Source organism: Peromyscus leucopus, chromosome 5 (assembly GCF_004664715.2).
Source record: "Peromyscus leucopus breed LL Stock chromosome 5, UCI_PerLeu_2.1, whole genome shotgun sequence".
Classification (NCBI taxonomy): domain Eukaryota; kingdom Metazoa; phylum Chordata; class Mammalia; order Rodentia; family Cricetidae; genus Peromyscus; species Peromyscus leucopus.
The window spans coordinates 45,050,015-45,076,593 of record NC_051067.1 but is presented as its reverse complement, the minus strand read 5'-3'; the positions used below and the strand labels follow the sequence as shown (position 1 = coordinate 45,076,593).

Here is a 26,579-nt window from a genome sequence, read left to right as displayed (position 1 = left end):
CATGCTTCCTTTCTCAAAACACCTAAGCCTCCAGCACCCACAGGCTCTTGCTTCCTAGACACAAATGCAATATCTTCCCAGCTTGATTCCAATTTCATTGCCCCTGCATGTGAATCTTTAATGCTAATCAGTTCTGTATTCACTGTCTCCTAAATAGGTCATGAATATTATAGCAACTCTTCTTCATCCCTCTCCATTGCTAAGGATCAATAGTAATTGGTACAAAAAGCCAAAGTGAAAATAGGTGTTAAAGTAGAGGATACACTAAAGCCTCCTTGCTCTTTAGGACTATTTCAATCAGTACTTCTGATCCTATTATCCTCTATATTGAATTCCAATTGTCAGAGGAAACAATAGATGTTTAAATTATTAACACAGATAGTTGTCTAACCTATATAATAGCACGGAAATTAAATTAAACTACTGCCAAGATAAACATATTAATAAAGGAAAAAGAGCCCTGCTCTAGCTTCCCATTTGGGGTGAAGCAAGCACCACCATGATACCTAGAATTCCCATTGTCTCACCACACTCAATGCTGAGAGCTGAGGAATTCTACTTGTGTCTAGGAAACAATGTTCTAACAAACCAAGCTGGGTCCTTCATATATCACTATGAGACCCATCCTCTAGAGCCTCAGGAAAAAAGAAATCTATAAATTAACCTAACCCAGGAGATAGAAGACAGCTACAATGAAAATTTTAATAAGCTTAAGAAAGAAATTAGAGAAGTCACTAGTGGCAGAACAAACATAGTAGAAATGTCTACTACAAAAGTGATGTATAAATTCATTGAATCCCAATGTCCCAATGATGAAGCTCAGTGTACATGACAGTAATCCTAACCCTGATGAAAGAAGATTGTGGGTGTGAGGACAACCTGGATTACACAGTGAGACTCTGTCTGGAGAAAGGAAAAAGGAGACAAGGAAATCCAGCCTCAATGTAAAATAACAAAATAACAAAATAAAATAACATGTGTAAAAATATCACATAAGTAGAGGGAAAATGCTAAATTCCTTTCTTTCCAATTTTAGTATATGTGCTACCGAAGCGAGCACTCCTTTCTTCTTTGTTCTTTTTTTGAGGAATTTTTGTTTTATTATATATGTATATAGAAAATTACTAAGTACTCCAGCTCAATCTTTTTATGGGATAAGGTAAATGTCAAAGCATCATAAGTTATAACAAGCTATGCTCATTGGTCATTTACTCACTTTCTAGAACTTTCTGTCATTTACTCACTTTCTGGAACAAATGAGTACCTGAAAGGGTTTTCTCATTGGAGTTCATTGGATATCTTTCTAAATTATCTAATTTTCTATCTGGATTATTGCAATTCCGCATCAGAATTTCACACTGAATCTATCTAAATAGAATTCCATCGCTACAAGAAAAAAAACATTTGTATTGATTTTTAAGCAAAAATAGTTTACTTGCCATTATAAACTAATAAAACTTAAAAATATCTCACTTTCCCTTTATGAATTTGTCAGTCACATTTTTCATTATAATTTCTATTTATGGAAATTTATTTAAGATTTCATTCAGACATATACTATTGAAATTTTTTCAGCTTTTCGTTATCAGATCAAATAGGCTGAATCACTGTACATAAAAAGCACTGTACACACAGCACCCTGTGATCTCTCTCATGCAGTGTTGTTCATTTATAACTTGGTTTACTTACTAAAATTACTTATTCTATAACAATTTTAGAGAAGAAAAAAATCAGCAAAAAGAATTCCTGTGTTCTCCTTACCGAGTTTTCTAATGATAGCCTCTTACATACTTGGGTACAATTGCCAGAGCTATGAAACTAATATTAACAAAAGAAAGGTCATCATTCAGATATCATCATCTTTTCCACTGTGTCCTTTTCCTACACCATGGAAGATAATGAGAGACTGAGGAATTCTACATTGGAGGAGATAGGATGACTCTCAAATGAGATCTATCTATCCAGAAAGTCTCAAGGACTCATACTCAACACCAATGGCTATTATTCAAGAAAACAAATAACAAATATTAACAAAGGTGTGAAAAAAAGAAATCCTTCTGATCTGAGTGGAAATGGAAATTGAGGCATCCATTATGGAACTCAGTGTCGAAGTCCTCAAAACACTAAAAACAGAAGTGCCAAATGACCCAGATGTGCCACTTTGGGGAACATAGAGTTTTTACATGAAAGAAGGAGGAGTAAGGTGAGAAGGCAAAGTAAGAGTTGTTGATGCTGGGGAGAAATGAAAAGCTTCACTCTTCACTGGGAAAAACATGAAAAGGTGTGACCACTTTAGACAACTTAGAAACTCAGCATTAACCAGAGTTAGACAAGCCTGCAGTTCCTCTCCTAAGAATGTACATAAATGTTTACAGACATACTATGGGTAATAGCCCAAATATGGATACAACCCATTGGCTGAAAATGGATAGTCAAATGTCATATGTCCATACAGGGAAATGCAGTCATATATAGAAACAAAGTATTGATTGTACACGCTATAACAAACTAATCTTAAAAACACCACTTTATGTGAATGAAAATAATAAAAATGACACCTTTTAAATTATTTCATTCACATGAAATGAACAAAATGGAAATCAGTGGAAGCAGAGGGAGACTAGTGGTTAGACAGGTAGGAGTGGTGGCTAATAGGCTACAGTTATTATGAAAATGTCCTGCCGTTAGAGAGTGGTGATGACTGGACAGGTCTGGTAATGTGCATTACTTATTTTTAAAGGCTGATTAAGAGAATCTTTAAAACGTCTCAGTAAAGCTGTTCTAAAAGTCACATGCTGTGTGGCTCCATTTACACAGCTCTCTGGAGGAAACCATGCAGACTGAGGACAAATCAGGTTGGCAAGTACTTGGATGAGGCTGGCAAGATGATGTCTACAGTGGGTACCTGGGGAGATCTTTATGGTTGTAGAAACTTCCTGCATCTTGATTGTTCTTGTGTTTACACAAATTTATATCCAAATTAACAAAGTGATATCGAATTTTAGGCCAGAGTATCAACAAGAAATATTTTTGCTATGCCAATCCAGACTCCTGGTTTTACTATCATACTAGAATTAGGTGAGACACCTCACCAACAGAAGCCAATCCATACCATCTTGGGAACTTCCTACAAACCTAATTTTTTAAGATTTTCAAATAAAGACAAAGCCACATTGGTTTTCTTAAGCCCCAATCTCACCAACAATGGCCTAATACTAATTTGGCTCTACATGGGCTTTGAAGCACACACAGCTTTTATGGCAATAAATAACTTGGCATTCCTATTTATTACTTAATTTCATACTAGCTTTATAAATTAAACTGAGTATGGTGACTCTGTCTCCCCAGAATGTTCCATGTTGCTTTCCCCTTTGGTGTTCATGAAATACTCAATAACAAATAATCTGAATCTTCAGGTCTCAGACAGTAAAAAGGTTTGTGTCCATACTATGAGGCCTGGCAGAGAACAGCACCTTCAATGTCAGGGATCATCTTTTCCACAGTCATGTTTCTGAGTCTCTGAAAAGATACTGTTTAATTAGTTGCAATTCTAATAAAAATGTTAATAATGTTCTAAAGCCCATACACTCACAAATGCCTCTAGGCAACTTCTCTAATGATCTCTGGCTACAATGTCTAAACATTTTCAAAGCTGTGATATCATTGAGTGACTTGTATAAATGGGCCCCAGCATGCTGAGAAGCATTTTGCCTTGTCTGTGGTTATCTCTGTGATTAAGTCCTGACTTCTTCATATTTTAGTGACAATTTGAGAATAAGCAAAATGGGCTTCCTGAAATGGGAAACTTGGTCTTATTCTAGGGTAAATGCTTGAAAACAGATTTTATAATCTAAGATGGCCTAGAACAGGGCTTAGAGTAGGCTGTATCAATTCAATTGCAGTTCAATGAATACCCTACCCAAGGTGGCCAACATATGTATATATTTAATCTTTACCATCTTATATCCTAGAAGAAAAGATACTTCTCACAGTCCTACAGTGCGTATTCATTCATTTTCTTTTTTTTTCTACTTCTTTTTTCCCCTCTTATTGAAAAGCAAAAACCTGCTGGAAGAGGGAAATTTATTTTCCTCCAATAGAGTGACACTGGGCATATCAACCACTCCAGGGCAGGCCTTATGTTCAGGAGTAATTAACCAACATGTATAGACTCCAGTTTTTGTTGTTGTTGCTTTCATGTGGTTACAGTTTAGTGTATTTTGTTTGATTGCTTTTCTTTATTTTTCTTTTTGCGTGCAGTTTTATTTTGTTTTCTTGGTTTTATGGAGTTTTGTTGTTGTACTGGGTTTTTGTTTTTGAGAAAGAACTTAAAATTGGATAAGTAATGAGGGAGAAAGGTCTAGAAGGGGGGAAGAACAGAATCAAAATATATTTAAATATAAAAATTGTTTCAAATAAAAATGTAATAAAAAATAAAACAAACAAACAAAAAGGATGTAGTGTCAATCCCTATCACTTCTGAATAGTTTTGGGTTGAAGTCTATTTTGTCAGATATTAAAATGGCTACACCAGCTTGCTTCTTAGTTCCTTTTACTTAGAATATCTTTTCCCCTTTTTTTACTCTGAGGTGATGTCTACCCTTGATGTTGAGGCTTGTTTGTTGGAAGTAGCAGAAGGATGGATGCCATTTTCACATCCATTCTGTTCATCTGTATCTTTTTATTGGGGAATTGATGTTCAGTAATAGCAAATGAGCAGTGTTTGTTGATTACTATTATTTTGCTATTGTGTGTGTCTGTGTGTGCGTGTGCATGTGTGTGTGAGTGTGTGTGTGTGTGTGTGTGTGTGTGTATGTGTGTGTGTATTTTCCCTCTTGATTTACTGATAGGGGATTATTTATTCCTTGCATATTCTTGGATGTGGTTAACCTTTTTACATTGGAGTTTTTTTTAATAACACCTTTTGTAGAGCTGAATTTGTAGAATATTGCTTTTAGATAGATTTTATGGAATGTTTTATTTTCTCCATCTACTCTGATTAAAGGTTTTGCTCGTTATAGTAATCTGGGATGGTATCTGTAGTCTAATAGAATCAGCAGCACATCTGTCCAGGCCTTTCTGACTTTTACAGCTTCCATTCAGAAGTCAGATGTTATTCTAACTTGGTGTTACTTGTATTCTAACTTAGTATTCTAACTGTTACTTGGTGTTTTCCCCTTGTAGCTCTTAATATTATTTCTTCTGTATATCTAGTGTTTTGATTATAATTTGCTGAGGGGACTTTCTTTTCTGATTCAATTTATTTAGTGTTCTGTATGCTTCTTGTACCTTTACAGATATCTCCTACTTTAGGTTGGAGAAATAGTCTTCTATGATTTTGTTGAAAATATTTTCTGTGCCTTGAACCTGGGCTTCTTCTTCCACTATTCCCATTATTCTTAGATTTGCTTTTTTCATTCATTAGAACATGGGAGAGTTTAGAAGGAAGAGATGTGGGCTGGGCTGAAGGGAGAAAAAGGAAGATGGAAGTGATGTAATTATATTCTAAGTGAAAATGTAATAAACAAATAAATACTCAATTCTAGGAAGTATTGTAAGGTCATGTGACATATGGTGAACACTCAAGAAAATGGATTCAACTTTAATAGAATGAAGACTAGAGCATAAAATCATGGCTCACTCTATCAGCCCCATTACTAACATCGAGCCCTGTACTTCACACAGTTTCAACCAAGCCACTCTATTCCAAGTAAGTACATTCAGATACTGGGCATTTCTGCTCCACCCATTCTACTCCTCTGCTCTAGGACTATACTTTCACTCCCTAGGGGGCAGGCTGCTGTTTCTCTCTTCCCTTAGCTTTGGCTTCAGAAGATATATTTCAGGAAAACGCATCTTTTTTCTCCCACTCATGCCTACATAAGGGATTAAAATCTCTAGGCATACAACCCACTAAAGAAGGTACGTTTTGTTACCCTTATTTCAGTTTCTTTTTTTCTTTTTATTTATTTATTTATTTATTTTACAATACTATTCAGTTCTACATAACAGCCACAGATTCCCTTGTTCTCCCCCTTCCTACCCCCTCCCCTTCCCCCCAGCCCACTCCCCATTCCCACCACCTCCAGATCAAGGCCTCCCCCTAGGATTGAGATCGACCTGATAGACTCAGTCCAGGCAGGTCCAGTCCCCTCCTCCCAGATTTTGCCAAGCATCCCTGTATAAGTCCCAGGTTTCAAACAGCTAATCTCTTGCAATGAGCCCAGGACCTGGTACCACAGCCTAGATGCCTCCCAAACAGATCAAGCCAATCCCAAGATATGCTCAATCATACCACAAGAGCACTTGCTCAGCTATGTTCATATCAGCATTGTTTGTAATAGCCAAAACCTGGAAACAACCTAGATGCCCTTCAACTGAATAATGGATAAATAAATTGTGGCACATATACACAATGGAATACTACTCAGCAGAGAAAAACAATGACATCATGAAGTTTGCAGGCAAATGGATGGATCTAGAAAAAGCCATCCTGAGTGAGGTAACCCAGACTCAGAAAGACAGTTTCTTACTGATAAAATAGGCCCATACCAAAAGGATTTGCTACCACTGAATCTCATGCAGACACAGTAAAGGTGGGCCCTGCCTCCTCTATCTACTTCAGTGAAAGAAAGGTTGCAGTCTAGGGGAAAGATAGGCCATTGACATAAACTGCTCTTCAACTTTGCCTGTGGTTAAGTGATCTTTTTTGTATGAGAGAATGGAGAATTCATTCCTAATAGTATTTTTAAAATGGAAGTTTTGTTGAATCAAGGCTGAGAGCAGCACAGGTCTATAGAAATAAACATAAATATTTCAAAGGCAGTTTGACAGCATTACTCCTTAGCAAAACAACAGCTGGTTTCCCCACCAGAAGCTATTACTTCCCTAGCTGCAGAGATTGACAGTGTTTGTGGTACCAAACATGATTCCTTCATGTAGAGCAAATCTCAAATCAGTCAAGAGTGGCTAGCTAATCTATAAACCAGTGGTTCTCAATCTATGGGTCATGACCCTTTTGGAAGTCAAAGGACCCTTTCATAGGAGTTGCATGTCAGATATCCTGTGTATCAGATGTTTTAAGTATGATTCATGACAGTAACAAAATTACAATCGTGAAGTAGCAATGAAAATAATTTCCTGGTTGGGGGGTCACCACAGTGTGAGGAACTGTATAAATGGTTGCAGCATTAGGAAGGTTGAAAACCACTATCATAAAGTCTTTCCATTCTTGCCTTAGTGAGTGCATGACTGGCCTTTAGTGAAACATGCAGAGTCCAGAATTGGGGAAAAAAAACTAATGTCTTTTCTTCCCTAGCAGCCTGTATGGCACCTTCCAGCCATGTGAAAAAGGAGTTAACATGGAAAGTTTCCTGGTCAGCTCTAGCTTGGTTTCTCTATGTCCTGCTACCAAAGAATATGGTATCTCTAGTAATACAGATTTACTACTAGTTATGATAGGGAACAAAGAGAAACAGCAATAGCCAATACTGTTTCCATTCCTCCAGCACCTCCCTAACCAATAATTCATGGAGAAGTAATCCATGTTAGTTTCTAAACTAGTGAGTTTTCATAGGCTTCTTCATGGATCCTTGGTTTTGGTTAATGCCTCCCTTCCTTTCCCCCTATCCTCTATTCATATCCCCACATAAACCTTAAGTCCCTATTAGCTGCCCACAATTCTCTTATATCATGTATATTCTACTACTCTTCTCTTATATTTTTATTTGAATTTCAAGATCATAATTTCCCAAGTAACTTCTTTATCTATATTTTATTTAACCTTTACCCTGTACCATGATATTTCTATCCCCATCACTACCTGCTTGAACTTCTCTGCTCAACCCCTAGTATTCACTTTTTCTAAATTCATCTTACCTATATTCTACTCCCTTTCTTAAATGTGTCTTTCACGGTAGTCCATTTCTAATTTCATGGCTTCTCCATATACAATAGTTAAACACAGAAAACAAGATTTAAAGCTAGGACTCACATATAAGAAAAAACATTTGGCATTTGTCTTTCTAGGTCTAGATTTCCTCATGTAGCATAATTTTTACAGTCCCATCCATTAATCTGCAAATATCATGATATCACTTTTCTTCACAGCCAAGTAATCACTGTCCATCTTCTTCTGATGGATATCCATCTATGTTGACTTTGTTCCTAGCTACTGTTAATAGAACATCAGTCAACAAGGATGTACAAATATCACTATAGAAGAAATAATGTCTTTGGGCATATATCTGGGTCATATAACAGTTTTACTTACAGACTTTTAAAAAACATCCAGAGTAATTTAGAAAGTGGGTACACCAGTTTACACTCTTGTTGCACTTTGCAGTGGTTAATGCACAGACTCATAATTTCTCAAACTACTGGAAATAAGTTACTGAGAGTGCTCAGTCAGAGGTGGGTCATCTGTATCGACCTGCCTCCCCATGGACAACTAAACGTCAAGAAACATTGCAAAATAGAGCAAAGAAAGAATGCAAGAGTTGGAGAACGAAGAAGAAAGCTATGAAATATTGCCTTCTAAATACAACTTGTCTGTTGCACACATGAACACACATCAGCTGTGGTTACTTGCACAAGATGAAGGATCTTAAAAACTGTCCTCCTTCTAAGACCGCCTACTGAGTCCTCACCAATAGCTGAGGTGCTATTAGCAGTTGACAATTGTTGAAGGAGGCAGAATAACTTTTCTTTGTGGAAGTGTCCACTTCCTCACTGCCCATGTTCCAGAGATATTCCCTCACCTACACACATATGAGCATCACTAAGTGGACTCAATGGGTTAAATAAACGTAGAAGAGGACATGAAATTGGTAAGTAAATTTGCTAGGGGATGTCAGGAGAGAGTTGAAAGGAAAGCAGGGACAGTGTAGACAGAATCAAGATACACTATAGATACATATAAAGTTTTCAAAAATTAAAGTATGTCATTTACAAATAGATTTTGTTGAAGATTAGTTAAGAGAAAGCTGGAAGCTCTGTGTGGACATAATCAAGATACATTGTAGATACACATAAAGTTTTCAAAAATTAAAGTATATCATTTACAAATAGATTTTGTTGAAGATCAATTAAGAGAAAGCTGAAAGCTAAAGTGACAAAATCAATCTAAGAGAAACAGGGAAACAAACAGTCAAGGAGAGCCCTTTAGGATCACAGTGAACCCCACTTGTGAGCACAGGTGTAAACATGTGCTTGGCTGTCTCCAAAGAAGCAATCAGATCATAATTCAGGGAAGATATGAAAGCATAACTAAGCTATACCATCACCTATTAGAGCTTTAATGAAACACTGACAGGAAAGGCTAGGTGACTAAATGTCAAGGTGAAACAATCATAGACACTCAGAGTTGGCACATGACAACATTGCAATACAGGAAAAATAGATTTCTCAGATTCATCCAGTAACTATCACTAACAATGAAAAAGAAAACAAAAAAAAAGGCTTCTGTTATAGGGAGTGGATCAACAGAACATTGTGGGCTATGTAAAGAGATAGTAAAGTATGGGAAATACACAAGAACAAAGCTGGCAATAGAAACTGCCTCTGAAGAGGTACAGATGGTGGATTTAGCAGGAAAAAAACTTCAGAGTAGCTGTTATAAACATGTTCAAAGAACATGAAGAAAATGTGGTTAAAGAAGATATGGTGATGATGTCTCATCAAAGAAAGAATATCAGCAAAGGTCATTTTAAAAAGAGATCAAATGGACACATGAGTCAGAAAGTACAATGATGAAAACAGCAGTTCCTTAGAGGATCCCAATCACAGGCCTGACTAAGCAGAAAACAGAACTGACTAACCTTAAGATCAATGGAGACCATGCAATCAACATAAGAGAGGATGAAGAAAAATGAGTAGAGACTCAGAGAAGGATGGAGCATACCAAAAGGTACCATTGACATAATAAAAAGTATGAAAAATTCAAATAAACTAAGGATAAAAACTTTCCAAATGTCAAGAAATTAATTTACAGGTCAAAGAAGATCAATGAACTAAAAATAGAATAAACAGTAGAACAACACTCAGGGAGATATTATTCACAAAATGTTCAAAGACAAATGGAAACTCCTGAAAAGATGAAATGAAAAACAACCCATCACATACAAGGAAACCAACTAAGATTAACACATTACTTCTCATCAAATACATCAGAAGTCAAGAGGCCGTGGAACAAAATATTCCAAGAGCTGAAAATCTGTCAACCAAGAATCCAGCAAAACTCTTTCTAAAACAACAAGCCACATAAAAGTTGAACACATAAAATTGTGAAAACCCATTGCTAACAGTCTTATATTACAATGATACCAAAGAAAATTCTTTTGGCTGAAAGTAAGTTATATCTTATAGCATTCCATACACATACATGCATACACACTCACACATTTGTGCATGCACAGACACATATAGTATCAATAAAAAAGTAATATTCAACTATAAAAATAATGTAATTGTATATTCCTTCTTTATTTTTCTTTTTATTAATTTAAAAATTAATTTAAAAATATAAAAATATACAGAGAGATGAACTTGTGGACCTATACCATATAGAAATGTAGTGTATTAAAAAATAAATGGCACAAATATTGAAAAGAAAAAAGCTATATTAGAATAAAACAGATATCAATATTAAAATTGAAAGGGAGGATAGATGAGCAGACAGAATAATACAATCTATAAAAGATAAATTTTTCTTATTTCTTTTATCAGCTCCTATCAATAAATGAGCTAATGAATAGGTAGTTATAAAAAATGAAACAAATGGTCAGAACCATGAAAATTTTCCAGCATCCTTCACTACCAGGGAAGTGGAAATAAAAATGATCCCAGACAGAATGGACATTATAAAAACAAAAACAAATATTTTCAAATACATGGAGAAAAATAAGCTCTGTATAGCAGTGGGAATGTAAACTAATTCCATTTGGAAATCAATGTGGAGGTTCCTCAGAACACTAAAAACAGAAGTGCCATATGATCCAGCTATGCTACCTCTGGGCATATATATACCCAAAGGATTTTAGAGTAACCTATCAGAGACATCTGCCCATCACTTTGGTGAGGCTCCACTCAACAGATAAAGAAGATCTGAAGCACCACAGAGTATTGTTCAACCACAAAGAAGAGTGTAATTGTCACTTCTTGGAGGAAAAAAACGGGTAAAAGCAGGGATCATCACATTAAGCAAAAATAAATCAGATGCAGAAAATTAAATATTATACATTCCTATCATTTATGAGACCTAGAATTCTTTATAGATACATAAAGTCATGCACAAAGACACACACACACACACACACACACACACACACACACACACACATATCAGAAGTAAGAGTAGGAAAAGAAATAAGAGTGAGAAATAGAAAGAACAGACAACTAAAAGAAGACATGGGAGACAATGAACATGGTTAAGGTACATGATGTACTGAAAAGATACTGTCTATATGGAAGCCAGGATATTATACATGATGAATATCTATCAATGCAAATGTTTTAAAAAGAGTTAATATTATGGAAAATAATGTCGAGGTATTGATTTTAATAAACTGAGATGTATTACACAAAAATATGGCATACACATGTATAGCATTCATCATGATAAAAGGGAATATTCATAAGGAATATATGACAAAAATGACTGTATGTGTGCACAATAGAGTCCCAAATTCAAAGAACAGAGAAATTTTATAATAATAGTTGAAGATTTTAACATCTAATTCTTGATGATTATTACAACTATGCGAAAAAAATTCAAAGGAAATAGCATCAAACAATGGTATAAACAAATGAGACCTAGCAGACACATAAAATAAATCAACTGACTACACATCTTCTCAAGAACACATGGAATATTCTGCATCAAATGTAAGGTCATAACACATCAATAAATATGAAGGAACTGAAACCACACAATACAATGAATAAATTTTAAAAATCAACATTAGAGTTGAAAAATATATGAAAATTTAGAACTAAATCAAGACCTTTCTAAATAATGACAGGTTTAGAAAAAATGCTTAGCATTTAGCTGATTTTGAGCCAGAAAGCCAAGAAAATTCAATAGGATAAGAATAATCTCTTTGTTGGGTGGTGGTGGTGAACATCTTTGATCCCAGCACTTGAGAGGCAGAGGCTGGCAGATCTCTGTGAGTTTGAGGCTATCCTGGCCTATAAAGTTAATTCTAGGACAATTAGGGCTATACAAAGAAACCCTGTCTCAAAAACCCAAAATAATAATAATAATAAAATAAAAAGAATAATCTCTTCAACAAATAGTAGTGAGACAAGCAGATATCCATATGCAACATTAAGGAAGTTGGATCCTGTACTTTCTCTCAAAATAGAACATAGGTCTAAACATAGGCTTAAAGTTATAAGATATTTAGAAAAAATCAAGAGCAAATATTCCTGTACTTTGCAATGGTTTCTTAAATAGAATGAAAAACACAAGTGATTGAGGGAGAGAGAAGCTACAATATAACAAGATTAAAACTTTTATGCTACAAACTACCAAAAAGCAGTTGAAGATATACCTCAGATGGAAGAGTGTTCCTAGCATGCAAGAAGCCCTGGATTTGATGTCCAGCACCACCTAGACTGGGCATGGCAACACATTCCTGCAACCCCAACTCTTGAGAGGTAGAGACAGGAGTAGGAAAAGCTTAAGGCCATGCTCAGCTACATAATGACTTTGAGGAAAGCCTGAGTTACATAAGAAATAAAGAGTTAAAACAACATGAAAAGACAGTCAACAGAGTGGAAAAATACTAGTAAATAAGAACTTTATCTAGAAGTCTACAAATTCTCACAGTACCATTACAAAATGACAATGTAATGAATTTAAAATAGTTAAAAATATGGGTAGGCATTTTCAAGTGAAAATATAAACAATTAACAAGAACATTAAAATTTATACTACATTGCTGTGGCATGGTCTGTATGTCAAATTACTCTGATTGGTCAATAAATAAAACACTGATTGGCCAGTGGCTAGGCAGGAAGTATAGGCAGGACTAACAGAGAGGAGAAAAGAGAGAACAGGAAGGCAGAGAGAGTCACTGCCAGCCACCACCATGACAAGCAGCATGTGAAGATGCCGGTAAGCCAAGAGCCATGTGGCAAGGTATAGATTTATGGAAATGGATTAATTTAAGCTATAAGAATAATTAGCAAGAAGCCTGCCACAGTCATACAGTTTGTAAGCAATATAAGTCTCTGTGTTTACTTGGTTGGGGCTGAGTGGCTGTGGGACTGGCGGGTGACAGAGATTTGTCCTGACTGTGGGCAAGGCAGGAAAACTCTAGCTACACTACATCATTAGACAGAAAAGCAGAAACCAAAAATCACTTCATATCTGCTAGAGGTACTCTTCAATGTCCACCAAGATTATTACAATAAAAATGACAGATGACAATAACATTCACATGTAGAAAATATCAATATTGAAGAAATAGAAGGAGAGAAAGGAAAAGGAAACAGGGAAGGAGATAGAAGAGATGACAGGGTGAGGGAAGAGTGGTCTCGGGGGGACGAAATTCTCACTCATTGATCTATACTGAATTCTTACACAACACAGGAAACTTTTTCATGGCCCCAAAAGACAGGACTGCACTATTTTGTAACTATTTCTCTACTTTTGTTTTAATTTGGAAAATATTGTAAATAATAATTTCCAATTTTATTGAGACATAACTGGCAAATTGTGTGTGTGTGATTGTGTGTGTGCACGCACACATGCATGGACAAGTTATACTTTGATTTGCTATACATTTTGTTTATGATAATCAAGTTATTTAACACAGCCTCACAAGGTTACCTTTTCCTATGGGAGAATGAGACTACTTATCTACTCTCCTCAGCAAATAAGATGACACATCTTTATTCATTGTAATCCATGATGCTGCATATTAAATCCAGAAGTTACTCACCTTCTAAGGTAATATTTACAGTGATTAACACCTTCTCATTTTCTTAACCATTCAAGCTCTAGTTAGCCACCATTCTGCTTCTGTAAGTTTGAATTTCTCAGATTCTACATACAACTGAGAAAATTAAATATTGGTCAATATCTGTATGATTTTACTTAACATTATATCCTCTGGTTCATCCATTCATGCAGAAGGAAGATGCTTTATTTTCAAGTGTCAATAGTATTTTAGTATATATGTATCACATGTTCTTTTTCCTTGTATTTACTGTCACTTGGTTATTTCTATATATTAGCTTCAGATGGCAGATACCTCTTTAAGACAGTGATTTTTACTCCTCTAAGTATGTGTTGTATGGTAGATCTAAATTATATTAAGAAGCCACACAATTTGATAGAATTTTAAAGCTGGGTTTTGAAAACTTGAATATTTTTTTCAAATATGACAGTCAAATGACTAACTGCTCCACACAAATCAGTGCTTAGCTGCACTGATGAGCAGGGAAATGCAAACTTCACACCAGGATGAATGGTAGCAACTGTCACAAAGTCCAAATAGAACAGAAATCAGTGAGGATGAAAATCTAAAAGAAAGCTCACACATTGTTCCAAGCAGATCAAATTTCTCCTCCCTCTAGTTAATCATTTTAGAAAATTTCTTAAAATACTACTGGTGATGAGTCTCTTTCAATCATAGTCCCTATCCAAACCTGCCAACAATATAAGTAGAATGGACTTTTAACAAATCATTCTGGAAAATCAAAATACAAAGTATTTTCTTCCATTGAGAGGTGTAATGTGCAGTATTGGTATTGACTTTATGCAGAGATGACCACAATTCACTTTAAGCTTCCAGTTAGGGAGCTACATAATACTTTGAAGGTTTCTAAGTTATACTTTCTTATTATAAAAGTAACATGATTATTGTTATAAAGAATATTTTGCATGGTTGAGAAAACTATATGTATAAACAATTTTGTTTCCTGCTTTTTCATCTTTATGAATGAAATATTTTTCAAAAATATAACAGAGGAAGTGTATCATTTACTAAAATATATCATATTATTCAATCCATATATCATAGCTACACATGTAGCTTATTTTTAACTTTCAGCTAGAGTACCTAAAATGCATTTTACAGTACACATTTTGACCCATTTGGGATTAGTTTTGTATCAGTCCAAGAAGAGTATTGCTGAGTCAGAGTGCAGGCAGTTTAAAGAATCTGATGTGTATCCTCAGACTGTTGCCATAAAGTGTGGACCAGCAAACAGCGCTCACATGTCCTCTCTATTCCTAAGTTGAAGCGTGATCTGTATCCATATGTATGTGTGCAAATATACATGTCTATGAAATATATACACATTTTCAGTGTTGGAAAGACAATAAATAAATAAATAAATTTGGCACTTGACTGTGAACCATTCTTTATTCCTAACATCAGGTTATATTTTATGTTTCTGGTTTATGTGGATTTCCTAACCGGGTATTCTGTCTTTTGCCTATTTACTGAGGTCTTACTGATTTATATCATTTCTAATGTCTTGATGTTTCTGAGCAACAGCTTTCAAACATATTTGTTGCAAGAATTTTCTACTGTTCTATTCCATTTTTATCACTACTAGTGAGTCTATTTTTTTTTTTACTTCTTTTACTTCTATTTATCAAATTTGTCATTAATTTGGGGCATGTTTTATTGTTTTGCTTAGCCTTTCCTTTCCTCAAAATATGTTTTCCATTAATACTGTCTTTCAACTGATGAATGGATAATGAGGTACCTTTACAACATGAAATAAGATTCAGCTGTAAAGAAAACCAAAATCATGAAATATACAAGTAAACTGATAAAACTAGAAAGGATCCTACTGAGTGAGGTAACTTAGATCAAGAAAGACAAAATTACATGTTCTCTCTCATCTCTAGCTCCTACTTCCAAATCCTCAAATGAGAGCCTATATCCTGGAGTAAATACCCTCAAGAAAGTAAAAGGGACTATGGCAGTTAGAAGAGCACTAGAGTGTCTATTAACATAGTAAAGGGTTTTGAGGGGAACTGGAATATTTGGGGAAGAAACTTTATTTAGAGAGGAAAGAGGGAAATTAATACAAAAGGAGAGGAGGAGAGGAATATAAAGTAATGGAAAGTGTGTCTGAAAGGGCCATAAAAAATCAAATTATTTGTTTGCCTAAAATTACGTATAATACATATAAGAGTATGTGTCTACTATGGTGATATTTTATTTGTGCTGAAATGTGATTTTATTTGTATGTTAATAAATAAAGTTGCCTGGGGGTCAGAGCTAATAGCAAGCCTTAGCAGAAGCTGGGCCCTGTTGGCGCACACCCTTAATCCAATCACATGGCAAGCAGAGCCTGTGTGTTCAAGAACCTAGCCAGCTTGGAGACACATGCCTTTAATCTCAATACCAACCATAGAGACCTGGAGGTCTGTATAGATGGGCAGTGATGAAGGAGGTCATGTGGTTGGGTTTACAACCGATGAGAAGGCAGAACAGAAAGTCAATAAAAAGACAGACACACAGGAAGTAGGTCTCTTTTTCGAAGGGGAAGGACAACAGTGGCAGCAAGGGGGAAGAGGGCAGTTTTACTCTCAGCTCTTAGCTACTGCTCTGACCTCGGGCTCTGCATTTGGCTCTGTGTATCTTATTTAATAAGACCATTACATCTACAGTCTACCATACACATAAATAGTTCAAACGAAACCTTCCCACGTGTACTCATGAAGCTTCTCCGAAGAGTCATAGATCTAACTAACAAAAACCTCAATAAGGGATGAGAAGCTCCCTTTTGAGTTACTGGCCAGAGATACTCCAAGAGAAACTCAAATTCCAAGAGATACTCAAAACCAGCCATGAGGTTACCTAAAGAAGACCTGAACAAAGATGACAACACTGGACATGCTAACATGGGATGGTGTGAGAAGGGGAAATTCACAAAGCTCAAATCTAGACAAAAAACTTCATGCAACTAAGGAATGGTTAGAGTTGGAAAAAATAGTCTTCCCTAGGGAAAAGAGTTGCTATTGATTATCCAATAGCAAATGGTCATCCCTAAAATCATATTCATACAAGTAACATATAGACTGAACATTTTTATTTATATACTTAATAATATATGTTTATGTATCATATCTTATTAAAATATTTTAAAAGGCTATAAATTTGAGAGACAGCAAGGGGGATACATAGGAAAGGCTACAGAGAGGAAAGGAAAGGAGGCAATTATGTGATCATGTTTTAATTTTTTTTAAAAAAAAGAGATAGTAAAAATGAATTAAGAATAGTTTCAATTAAAAAAAATCCTAGGCCATTTATTACTTAATAGGCATAAATTGTGACTAATAAAAGTACTGTTTATTTCCTTTGAGTAAAATCAATAGTTGTATACTTGACATTCTCTTTTTATCTCCTAAAAATCTGTGAAATATTTTTTTAGTTTCCTTTCATGTCACATTCATTTATTCTTCTGTTGTCTACTAGGGCCATATTCTTTTAATTATTGTGGCCTGACTATATGTATGTGTCTTTGTTAGGGTTACTATTGTTATGATGAAACACCATCACAAAAGCAAGATGGGGAAGAGAGAGTTTATTTGTTTTACACTTCCACATCACAGTCCATCACTTGAAGTATGTCAGGACAGGAACTCAAACAAGGCAGGAGCCTGGAGGCAGGACCTAATGCAGACCACAGAGGGGTGCTACTTACTGGCTTGCTCATCATGGCTTGCTCAACCTGCTTTCTTATAGAACCCAGGACCACTAGCCCAGGGATAGCACCACCCACAATGGGTTAGCCCTTCCATATAATCACTAATTAAGAAAATGTCCTACTGCCTTGCCTACAACCAGGTCTTATGGAGGCATTTTCAAAATTAAGGTTCCCTCCTCTTTGATGATTTTAGCTTGTGTGAAGTTGACATAAAACTATCCAGCACAGTATACTACCAATACATGCTTCCCTCTAGTGGTATACACATTTTACATATGTCTTTTAGATCTATATAATATTTATTATGCATCTTAATATGTGTGTTTATATGTACATGTACAAACCATGGCATATGTGAAGACATCAGAGAACAACTTGAGGGAGTCAGTTCTTTCTGTTCATCTTATGGATCCCAGCAATTTAATTTTGTCATCAGATTTGACAGTAAGTGCCTTTACCTGATGAGCTATCTCACCATCCAAATATTTGCTATTCCTGCCCAAATATTTTTCCAAATAGCCCAGAAAAATAATTGTATGTGCAAGTTGAAAGACATCCTACTGGGTCTTTTATTGCAATTATGGTTGAGCTATAATTAATCCAGGAATAATTGATGTCTAAATAATATTGTCTCCTCAGCTATGAATGACTATGTCTTTACATTCTTTTCAAACTCCCTTCTGACTTTCAACCAAGTAATATAGTTAGTTTTCTATGAGCTTTCCGTCTTACTTTTTGGTTCCCTCAAAAGCAGCCAGCAGGAACAAAGTCCCTAAATCTAATGATGCATTAGAAGAGAGAGGTGATCATTTATTATATTTTCATGTTGAAATCATTTAAACAACAGCTTTTCTTTTTGAACTATGAAAGATTTCAATTTCACACACAAAAAAAAAAACTAAAAAAGAAATGGGCAATCAGATAAATTGTTATTAAATAGAGCTTTCACAAAAGCAGATGCTTCAGACTTAAATTGATTGAGTTGGAAGATATTAATGAAAACTAAAATAATTACAAAATATGCAAAGCTGAAAATAATTCCTAGATATTTTTGTGATTGTCTAGGTGGGTGCCACCCACATTGCAGCCACTTGTGGCACCCAGAAACTTAAAATGAGAATGTCATGACAACATCACTACAAGGATAAAACACATATCAGTTTCCAAAGACCATAGAAATATTTAAATATCTCATCAATAATCTTTCAGTATTATGTATATTTATTAATTAGCATGCCTTATTAGAATTCATTCACGGTCTCAAATCGTCCCCAGAAAACACTAATTAACCTTTCCTGACATTCAGCCTGTACACACCAAAAAAGAGATTGTGTCTCTGGATGGAAAGGTCAAGATTTGGTAAAAGTCAATGATAATGCTATGAAAGTCGGCTTGGAAATAGTGTGAGAATGCTCAGAAAATGTAGGTTTTATATTTGGAACTTAGACATTAGCTGCATGCTGTGTAGGCTCATCAGGAAGAGACACAGTGTCAAAGACAGACACAGGAAGTCACTTTATGAGACACCAAGAAAATTGCCATGTCCTCAGATACCAGATATGTCAAAAATCACTAAATAGTAAAAGCTGGAACCTTACATTGTCATCTTCCTAATTACAGAGGAAAAAAAACAATAACAATGTGATTGACTAATTACAAGAAACATTTAAAGGAATGAAGATTCCTTGGCAAGCTTCATGATGAAGACATTGTGCAGCTCTTTGTTACATATTTTAAACTTCTGTTAAATTACTATATTGGAAATCTCGCAGTGGCTTATGTGCATCATCTCTGGCTATTCAAATACTCAGCTTATAATACTTCTATGGCATAGAACAGTTTCTACCTAATTCAGTCTGCAACCTCCTGCTTGACGGTGTGTCCTCTATTTGTTGTCCTCCATCATCCCCTCTCTTTACCAGATACCTAATAGGAGACCAAATACACAGCAGGCTACCCATTCCTCTTCGTAGAATTAGGAGTATGAATGATTGGATGAATTGCTGTGGTTTCCTTTGGGCCTAAAGCATGCCTTTTACATTTTCTTAAAGGATCAGTCAGATACTGTTCAAGGCATTCCAGTGGGCTATCTAGGTGCAAATCAGTATGATGGTTCAAACAAGTTAATGTCTCCTCAGAATGTACTTAAGCTTCCTAGATATGTATATTTAAAATGCACAATAGTGTTATCCTAACATTTTACTAAGTTTCTTCTTAAATTGTAACACACACACACAAAAATTATACTGGGATTCTTCTACTCAAAAAACACAATTGGATGTTACTGTCTTATACTCAATATTTTAAAATAAAACAAATTCAAATTTTTGTTTTTCACCTAAATTTAAAATGCATCATTTCTTCAAAAATTGGACATATTATGCTGAGATCCCATATATCAAATTAAAAAAATACTTGTAAATCATAAAATGAGTAATATACGTAAATTTTATTTTTCATATCACATTTGTCTGTTAGAAACTTGTCTTAGTTTTGAGATTTTATTGCTGTGAAGAGACATCATGACCATGGCAACTCTTATAAGAAAACATTTAACTGAGGGGCAGATTTACAAGTTTCAGAGGTTCAGTCAAATATCATCATGGTGTGGAGCATGGCATGTGCAGGTACCAGAGAGATAGTTGAGAGTACTACATCTTCCAGGCAACAGTATGTTGACTGAGATATTGGGTGGTATTCTGAGCAGAGGAAACCTCAAAGCCCACCCCTAGTGACACACTTCCTCCAATAAGCCATACCCACTCCAACAAGGCCACACATTCTAATAGTACCACACCGTACGATAATATGGGGGCCAATTACATTCAAACTACCACAGAACTATTTCCAGACAAACTATTTTACTCAGACCTTCATCAACAGGTTTCTTGTTACAGAAATTACGTTTTATAGACAGAGTTCAGGTGTTTCTCTACAGTATTAGACAATGATATAAGCCTTGTATAACTCCCTGAAGCCCAAGCAACTCCACTAAAGAATAAAATTAGTCAAAGATATTTATTATCCGTAGTGTGTGTGTGTGTGTGTGTGTGTGTGTGTGTGAAAGGTAGCCATGCAGTTCCTCTGGTGCGTACTATATGAATATTGAAGGCCTTTTTTCACCAGATGCCCAGAAATTTTGCCAAAATATGCTAAAATAAAATCACTTAGAGAATATGAGCTAGCTTTGAGATTAATAAAACCACTAGCATCATAGACTTTCACAATTGATGAGATGAAAACAACAGTTTTCAGCCATCAAATATTTCAATACTTCACTTTGTTTCTATGATACATTTATCCCATATGAAATATTTACGAAAGGAGTTGTAATGGCCTTCTGGGACAAGAAGAATAAGATTCCTGTAGGAAATGTTAAAATTAAGTTTGATGAGATGCGAAGTTAGAGACGGCTGTTAAGAGGTGGCCTGCTGCCACAGGGTGGGGCTTTGTTTTGGTTCCTGGTAGAGCTGCAGGTGTTTGGCACCAGTTAATATCAGAGCCAGCTGTGATATTTCAATAATCCTGGTGTTTCCCTCACAATATTTCTCAGAAGTGATGCTTCCTGGTGATGTCTTACACCTGACATATTCAACTTGTGTGGTACAAATGGAAAACTATGGTAAATAACACCCATTTGTGACACTCTTTGCCCTTCTTCCCCACCCTCAGGTCATAACATCAAGGACAAAGAAAAACATGGGTGCTGTAATCATTCATAGTTTTTAACTAAACAGTTCAATATAAGATGATGATACTCAAGAATGAGCAGAAACAGTTTGCAGGACAATCGTGAGGCAGACTAGAGTACTCCTTGATGCTCAGTGTAGATAACAGTGCTTTAAAAAACCCTCTCTGTAGTAGAATCCATACCTAGTTTTGCAAGAATTTGAATAGTTTCTATTAAAAGCTGCATTTTCTTTTAAGTTTGTTTGAATTGGAAACCCGCAAACCACAAAGAAAATTATGCACATGTTCCCAAGGGCATGTTCATAGGACCATGCTGAGGTCATCTAGTAAGCTGTTGAAATGTTTTAAGAATTCCTTTAATGTACTGCACAATCTTGGCTTGATTAGAGAGAGAGAGAGAGAGAGAGAGAGAGAGAGAGAGAGAGAGAGAGATCTTTTAAGAATGCACTTGGGAAACAGGCTAGCTATTAAAATCTACATGTAGATAATCAATATTACACTGTACAATGCCTAGAGCATCCCTCAGATAATTTGTCATTGGGGGAGGAATACAATAAAGCTATCACTTCAAGAATTTTCAATCAAAACATCTCAGGAATATTGGTACATTCAGACAAAAGCCCTGTAGTATTTGTGATTACCAGTGGATACTCACAGGATCACTTGAGCCATTCAAAGATCAGATCATTTCATCAAAGGAATAAGAGGTAGACAATCTTCCATTTAGCCAAGACAAAGTATATCATCTGTTGATTTTCAGTTGAGATAAAAATTCAAGTTTTCTTGGAAAACAGGAATGTGAAGAAATTGTTGGGTTGGAAATAGTTTTTACCATCAAGTAAATTTTCATTTTCTACAAAGAATTTCCAACTACAGGTAGAATGTAACTTGGTAAGTGACACACCCAAATTCTCTTCTACTCTTTGAGTTTCCTGTCTCCCTTTCCCACATCCATAGTTGGATATACTGCTTTTCACCTCATCAGGGACTTCCTTCCTGTGCCTTGTTCCAGGCCTTGTACTTCACCCAAAGTAATTTCTAATTGAGCAAGCAGCTGTGCTGGCACAGCACAGATGGGGCATGGGGCCACAGAACCGCGACCCATCTCCACTTCGGAAAGTAAGTGGCCAGTTCCTTGTACCCAGGGCCAAGAAACTCCATAATTCATCAGAGGAAGAGAACAGGAGGACACTTCAAACAGAAATCATATGTCAAAAAGATACTTTCTATGGAAAGTTGAAAACTATAGAAGAATGTCAATCAGAAATGAGAGAGGGCTTCACACTTTTGGCAAAGAGTTTGTGGATACATTTTTATAAGAAGGTAGCAGAGTATGATTTTAGTGAATGATCTTCATGGCTGGATTTAATGTGACTCTGTCCATAGGCATAGGTAACTCAAGGGTACCTGAAACAAGAATAAAACCTAAAGGGCACCATCTAAAATACTTTCAGGTGCTGGGTCTTACAGGTTAAAGGTCAGAAACATGACAGCAGGCAGGTAGGGATGGCTCTGGAGCAGTAGCTAAGAGTTCACATCTTGATCTGTAAGCATGAGGCAGAGATACCTAGCTAAGAATATGTGAGTCTTTCAAAACCTCAAAGCCCACTCCCAATGATACACCTGGTCCAATAAGGCCACACTCCCAATCCTTCCCAAACAATTCCAGCAACTGGAGACTAAGCTTTCAAACATAAGAGCCTATGAAGGACATCCTCATTCAAACCACCACAGGCACCATTATAATGAAAGCTGCAATTACATTGTTAGCATGCAGTCTTCCCTGTACCCCTACTCTCTGCTAACATTCCATCTGATGCTGTCAACGGAGAGATAAAATTTTATTTTAACATTTGACATTTAAAGAAAATATAGTTTAGAATGTTCATAAAAATAGTAACCAATCCCAAAACTAGTTTGCACTCATTTTCCTCAGGTCACCAAAAACAGTTCAACTAACCCTAAAGATAAAACTGGTCAGCCCCTTTTCTGAGGCACAAAGGAAACACTTGAAATTTTAGGAAACCTATACTCTCTACAATTAACTAAATTTTCATTTGATGATCCATCAATCTACAAATATTATTGCATACCTGCTAGTTCAGTCAATTTTGAATTTATTTTTCAGAAACACATAGAATACTAAATTTGTAATAAATTCCTACCACTTGGTAACTAGTAAATATAATACAGAAACTGAATAATGAAATATTCTTATAAATGGCCATTTATATTTTGATTTGTTTTGTTTTTGATATAGGGTCTTACTCTTAGCCCAGTCAGCCTGGAACTTGCCATAGTCCAGGGAGGCCTTGAGCTCATGCCATTCTGTCTGCCTCAACTTCCTGAGTGATAGGACTACAGGAATAAGCCAACAAATTGGCTCAATGAACAATTTTACATGTCACATTAATGTGTTTTTCTGAAGTAATTTATACCTTTTTAACTATGATTTTTTCCACATTATACAATTCTTTCAAAATTCAAATTTTTAGGTGGATAAACACTTCAAGCACAAGAAGAAGGAGGCAATCCATTTCTTTGATGGAACAAATAAAACCTCTTGAAAATTTCATAGTCATCTTTGATTATTTCTAAAATGTTAAGAGTACATTATTCCACAGTGTTTACAAAGTCCAGAGAAGCTGTACATGTATATTTCAATACTTAAATTCCTAAGAAAGATCTAATCATGAATGAAGAAGATGACATTTTTTTTCTTCTAGGGTTAAATTATCAACAGCAATCAGAGTATAACTAAATATTTCTGATAATAGGATTATGATAATTAGAACTTACTTTTTGGTAGGTAAGAGGGCATTTTGTGAAGTCTTTGAAGGTGATATGAGAAGATGGAATCTGACAAATAATATCATTCTTCTGCAATTGATAGCCTAATGACTAAAAATGTCTGCCATAGACTAAAAACAAAAAAAAATCTTTGCAGTCCAAAACAATTGATTTGCAATGAAAACTATTAAATTAACTAAATTTCACTGTAATTAAAATGGACTAAGAGGGACAGTTAGTCATGAAAATGTAGATGAGCCTACATTCTCTCTCAATCAAGATCAGACCATCACTTGAGCAACTGTATGATAGTGAGTAAAATAAAAATTTTAAAAAGTAAAATTTAATAATCTTGCAATATTAATATTACAGAAATTTACTTCTGCTTTGGCATCTTTATTCCTTATAAAACACACATGGAATAACAAAAATGCTGATGAATAAACTTTTAAGAGATATCTCTGGTGAAATGTACCCACAATTGAGAAAAACTGCAAGTTCCACCCATCTCACACTTAAAGCGATAGTTGAAGACATAAAGTGAGCAAACAAGCTCTCTGGTCCACAGGCAGATGAGCACATGACTACCTCTTCCCAGGAGTCAGCAGGCATAAATCCCTGATACTTGGGATCCCTTCCTGATTACTCACACAACACACACCAAATGGGCCACCTAATCTCAAACCCATACTCCTCATAATTTTATTGTGCAAATAATACCTCACAGTCTTGGAAAATAAAATACAAAAGAATTTCTGAATTTATTTACTTTTCTACAGTAATTATTATAACAACTAAACTACATGTACTCACATTTCTTTTAAGTGAACAGTTATAAAATGAAGGCATGTTATGTAAAATAGAGATGCATTTTCCAACAAAGTTTTTCTCCTTTTGAAAAGTGTGTGCTATTTCAAATAATTCATTTAAAATTAAAAATTTCTACTCTATATGGATAAAGAACTCAAGAAAAAATATTCCATAATTTTGTAAATGTTAGAAACTGTCAAGGTACCTGAGTCTTAGTAAAATCTTCACAGAATAAATATAAAGTTCCCTTATAGTCTGAGGTTATTACATGAATCTGAGATGTAACAAGTTGCTTCTATTTGTTATAATAACTAAAGTAATAAAATAAAAATAGTATGACAGCATCTAAATTTGAAGACTATTATAGAAGAAATTTTCAGGTGCCCCTTCTCCTGCTCAGCACACATCCTATCCACATTATCTTATGCCTTGTAAATCACACAATTACCAAACACACAAAAAGCCTGAACTCTACAGAACTAAGTATGACTTGCTTTTCACATGGGGATTTTTCAGACCCCTCTCTATATTTCTGTTTTTTTCAGGAAAAATAAATACCCTGGACTTTGGAAACATTAGGTAGCTTAAGTATGCTGGATCTAGCAGACTTAAGTATGAGTGTAGACATTTAGCTCGTTCTAAATTGTGATTTATTTTTTTTAGATCCACAAGCAATTTTAATTGAATAGTAAAATATTGTATCATGTGATTTAGGCTTAAGATTAGTGGTTATTGTTTCTTTATATAAGTCAATAAGGATTTTTTTAAAGCAACCAGAAAATTCAAAAGTACAAACCTGAGCTTCGGAGAACACATCCTTCATACTGTTGATTGGGCCGTATGGGATCCCACTTCCTTCAAAGAGACAAAGCCACTTGGCAGTTACTTCTTCTGCAAACCTATGTGCAGACAAATAGTATATTTTACAATCTAAAGAAGGTGATATGAGCTCTTCTCTTAGGTGGCCATCTTTCAAAGTAACTAATAGTGACAAAAAATATGCTTCTTTGGCTTTCTTTACTCTGAGAGTTTAGGGAAAATTATCTATAGAAGGTGACTTGAGTGGTCCTGCTGTCAGAGCAGACGCCCAGGCAGCTGAAATGCTTCCTCCCAATGCTAGCCTACGTATTCTCTGACAGAGCATACCAGGAAAGGAAACATTTGGGGGACATGCACTGAATTATAAATGCTTTTGAGTGATCTGAAGGTATAATCATCATTATTGCAATGTGAGCATGAAATCATGGCATAAAATATTGTTTAGGTTTCAGGTACAGTACACCAGGTTAGAGCACTAGAAATAAACTAATGCTTTAAAAGTAAGCTGCTGCTGAGGCAGAAAAGCATTGATAGCTACAGTCACTGGCTTTAACTACTTGCTAATATGCACTGTGATGTAAAAATTGGCAAAGCAGTCATGTAAAGACATCTACATATGTATTCAGTAATCAGCTTCTACATACAAAGCATTATTTCTTATTATTAAGCATAATGGCTATCCTTTTCTCTTGAATTAAAATGGATAGAGATTTTTTCCTAAGTGGGTATAGTTCCACACACCTGTAGGTACCAGCACTTAGGAAGTGAGAACAGGAAGATCAGATCAAGGTTAT

At 35.4% G+C, this 26,579-nt stretch overlaps 1 protein-coding gene across 4 annotated transcripts in view; it reads right to left on the bottom strand.

Annotated features, from left to right (window-relative positions):
- Positions 1 to 26,579, bottom strand: part of Sugct (succinyl-CoA:glutarate-CoA transferase) — a 737,591-nt gene that overhangs the window by 349,356 nt on the left and 361,656 nt on the right. For all 4 annotated transcript variants that reach the window (XM_037205923.1, XM_037205925.1, XM_028860083.2 and 1 more), the window contains one exon: positions 25,763 to 25,865. In XM_037205923.1, the coding sequence (XP_037061818.1) occupies positions 25,763 to 25,865 (103 nt within the window). The remainder of the gene's footprint in view (positions 1 to 25,762; positions 25,866 to 26,579) is intronic.